This window comes from Plectropomus leopardus, unplaced genomic scaffold (assembly GCF_008729295.1).
Source record: "Plectropomus leopardus isolate mb unplaced genomic scaffold, YSFRI_Pleo_2.0 unplaced_scaffold10903, whole genome shotgun sequence".
NCBI lineage: Eukaryota > Metazoa > Chordata > Actinopteri > Perciformes > Serranidae > Plectropomus > Plectropomus leopardus.
The window spans coordinates 1-4,156 of NW_024611511.1; the positions used below are offsets into that span (position 1 = coordinate 1).

At 38.4% G+C, this 4,156-nt stretch overlaps 3 gene segments (V, D, J or C); all 3 read left to right on the plus strand.

Annotated features, from left to right (window-relative positions):
• Positions 1 to 197: 197 nt before the first annotated feature.
• LOC121963333 lies at positions 198 to 786 on the plus strand. The segment is given in 2 exon segments: positions 198 to 299; positions 391 to 786. Coding segments are annotated over 2 exon segments (426 nt in total).
• A 770-nt stretch (positions 787 to 1,556) lies between these two features.
• LOC121963335 lies at positions 1,557 to 2,992 on the plus strand. The segment is given in 3 exon segments: positions 1,557 to 1,606; positions 1,683 to 1,994; positions 2,979 to 2,992. Coding segments are annotated over 3 exon segments (375 nt in total).
• A 592-nt stretch (positions 2,993 to 3,584) lies between these two features.
• On the plus strand, positions 3,585 to 4,058 carry LOC121963336. The segment is given in 2 exon segments: positions 3,585 to 3,641; positions 3,728 to 4,058. Coding segments are annotated over 2 exon segments (348 nt in total).
• Positions 4,059 to 4,156: the final 98 nt, after the last annotated feature.

Here is a 4,156-nt window from a genome sequence, read left to right on the forward strand (position 1 = left end):
TTCCATCAGTTCAGAAATTAGTTGCCGTGACTTTAATATTCTAAAGTTTCCTCTGTTGCTGTAGAGTTCCTCTGCTTATGGAAATTCATATGTGTCACATGTTCTCTTATAAACCTGTAGAGGGAGGTCTATGCAAAATCTTCCTTTCTTATAAATACACCATCAGAAACTTGTAGCAGAACACTGCGACAGTTTTATATATTTCGGAAACTCTCGGATCAGACAGCACTAAACAGTGTTTTATCACAGAATGCAAAATACAATAATGTGGGGTTTATTGTTCATTGTTTCCATTCATGGTGAGAAAAAACAATTCTGCTTTTGCAAATGTCTGGTCTGTGACTCATTAGTTTGGTTCATAATGATAAAAATGTGTTTATTTACTTACAGGAGTTTGGAGTGAGATCAAACTGGACCAGTCCCCCTCTGAGGTGAAGAGACCTGGAGAGACAGTGAAGATGTCCTGTATTATATCTGGTTACAGCATGACGAGCTATAATATGCACTGGATACGACAGAGGCCAGGGCAAGCTCTGGAGTGGATTGGGTGGATGAACACAGGTTCAAACTCTGCCAGCTATGGCAGCTCCTTTCAAAGTCGTTTCCTTATGACTGAAGATGTGCCCAGCAGCACTCAGTACCTCGAGATCAAGAGTCTGACTGCAGAAGATTCTGCTGTTTATTTCTGTGCTCGACAAGACACAGTGACTGAAGACAGTGGAGCAGCTGCACAAAAACCTCCACAGAGCAGCAGAACAGCAATGTGATCTTACTGACATCTGAGTTTTCTAACAATCTGCAAAAGCACTTTTATATCCACATTAGATTTCTATTTCTATACATAATACCCAGAGTTATTTCAACTAAATGTTATTCAGTCTTAGATTGCCAGTGTAACATTATTTAATAGTAAGTTGCAAATGTTAAAAAAAAAAAAAAATCACAAGTACAAAGCATGAATTTAGTCTGAAACAGGATACAAGCTCAAAACACATTTCACCACCAAGCAAACTTGGCATGGTCATCGAAAAATTATAAATGTGAAATACTCCCGAAATATATTTAAAACAATGCTTAACTGCATGACTTGGTGAGATGATAATAAAGACATTTTCAGAAATGCAAGTAGATGTTTATCAATGAAACTGTATTTTATTTATATTTCTGTAAATACTCTAATGTGCTTCACATCATGTTCAAAGTGTCTAATGTGAAACATAACCTTGATACCAAGATCAATTATAATTTTAGAAATCTGAAACCTTGAGTCTAAATGTGTCACATGTCTGAACGAAAATGAGCCCTTGTGTATTAACAAATGTGGCTGTGGTGTCAATACTGATCTACATTTTACACAAATTCAAACATGTCACACAAATGTCAAAACTGATGACTTGGAGGCATAATTGTTGGACAATAATTCCCCAGTTTCATCATGATTTCAGTCCAGCTGCATGTTCCCTGAAAGGAGGAGTCAATGCAAAACTTGGATGTGTTCCAGCTCTACTTATCAAACTGCAGGGAGGAGGACAAAAGACAGTGGACACACAGTTTAACATGATGGACTATCAGACAGGACTGCTGCTGTTAACTATCTGCTGGGCAGGTGAAGGTTTTCCCTGACCTTTATTTGACACATTTGTGTTTCTGACATATCACATGATGGTTTGCTGTCTTGACAGGTGTTGATGGTCAGACTCTGACAGAATCTGAACCAGTGATTAAAAGGACTGGAGAATCTCACAAACTGACCTGTACAGTCTCTGGATTTGACTTTGGCAGCTACTGGATGAGTTGGGCCAGACATGTTTCTGGGAAAGGACTAGAGTGGATTGCTATGATCAAATATGACAGTGGTGAGATCTACTACTCTCAGTCAGTTCAAGGTCAGTTCACCATCTCCAGAGACAACAGCAGACAGCAGCTGTATCTGCAGATGAACAGTCTGAAGACTGAAGATTCTGCTGTTTATTATTGTGCGCGAGGCGCACACAGTGACTTAAATTGGTTTAGCAGCTGTACAAAAACCTACAGTACTCATCGCTCAGGCTGGTGTAGGAAAAGCATTAGATTTGTATTTATACTATTCATATCTTACACACAAATCTCAAATTTATTTTTTCAATGATATATTTTATTATATGATGTGACAGTGGTTCCTAAATGGTCCAGCAATGGGGTCCAGATTTCTGCTTAGTAATTAGCTCAAGGTCCAGACATATTCAATTTTTATTTCAAGAAATGTAAACAACATGCTGCCTTAGGGCACAATGGAATAAAACTTAATGTGTGAAAATAAACAACAGAAATGACACTTAATTACACTAAATAAATGCTCTGTACTGGGAATGCACTGTACATCAAAATGAAGTGTGTTTATTTACAAACTTGACCTTTCGGTCCATTCAGAGTGAAGTTGCGACCCACTTTTGGACCAGGACCAATCAGTTGGGAAACACTGTGACATGGTTTGATCACAAATATTTGTTTGATTAATCAATTAAATTTGGACCTGCATTATATTCTTATATTATATAAAAAGTCTATATATTATACAAAGTCCTGAAACTAGTCCTGAGAAATATCATTGTTAAACACACATTAAACACACACACACACACACACGCACACACACACACACGCAGAGAGAGAGAAGATCAGTTGTTTTTAAAGGGCTGCACACAACTGATTGCTGAATTTCAGCCACCACAAATCCTGTAGTAAGACACATTTTTTGTCCTTTTTTAAACCTCATTGGGCTGAGAGACCCTGCACTCTCTCACTTCAATAATATCCTCAGGTCAAGTCATTCAAAATGATACAACACAGACACATTTGAATACTAATGATGTATGACTGATATTTAACTTACATTTCATCAGAACAAAATTCTGAGAAAAAGAGAAAACAAGTGCATGCATGACTCCCCTAGTTTTATCCATACTAAAGGGTTTAGTTTTTTGCAATTTGTTTTTCAGGTTTCACTTCCTGAACATCTGTTTCCTTCTAGAGCCTCCTAGTTTCTCTGTTTGTCTGTCTCCCAACATCTGCACACACTGAAACCGTTAAATATATTTTACTGAAACCTGAAAACCAGCAGAATCCAACTTAAGATTTAAAACTACTTTCATGATACCGGCTGTTGTCATTGTATATCTTTTTGCAGCAAATACAGTATGTTCGAACAGTAAGTTAACTAAATGAATAAAGTAAAGTAGCAACCACATAACAAGAGCTGTGCTCATATGTTTGAATTTGATCATGAACGTGATGTCGACAAACACACTGAAATATGACTTATAGAAAGCAACACACCAGGTTAGTCATTTTGTTTGGTTGCACATCATATTATTGTGACTCTAATATAAATGTTAATTTGAATTCTCACCTTTGTAAAAATGTTGAAAATGATTCTTATTGTTTTCACTCTGCAGATATACTAACACCAAACAGACTCTTCTATTGGCTCCAGTCAGACCAACACTGGTGCTTCATATGTTTGCTTCTATGCAAACTCAGTGATCTTCCTGATTACTCAGCTATAAAAACATCACATCAGGCCGTCCGTGGAGTTCACAGCACGTCAGTTTCAACAAAAACCATGTTCTCTGCAGCGCTGCTGCTGCTGTTGGCAGCTGGATGTGAGTCTCTCTGGATCTGTCAAAGTTTGCAGTTCTTGTTTTGTAGTATAGCTTGACAATTTATTACAAAAAAATCTTTTTAACAGGTGTGAAGTGTGAACAGCTGACACAGCCAGCCTCTGTGACTGTGCAGCCAGGTCAACGTCTGACCATCACCTGTCAGGTCTCTTATTCTGTGGGCAGCTACTACACAGCTTGGATCAGACAGCCTGCAGGGAAAGGACTGGAGTGGATTGGAATGGCAGCTGATGGATACACAACATACTACAAAGATTCACTGAAAAACAAGTTCAGTATCAGTGTTGACTCTTCCAGAAAGACAGTGACCCTAAACGGACAGAATCTGCAGCCTGAAGACTCTGCTGTGTATTACTGTGCCAGAGAGTCACAGTAACACAAACCATCAGTAGACCTGAACAAAAACCCCTCAGTGCCTGAACACTTGTAACATGAAACTGCCAGAGGAGGAGCCCTCAGACCACTAATGATTTCAACACCAGCTCACTGATACAGTA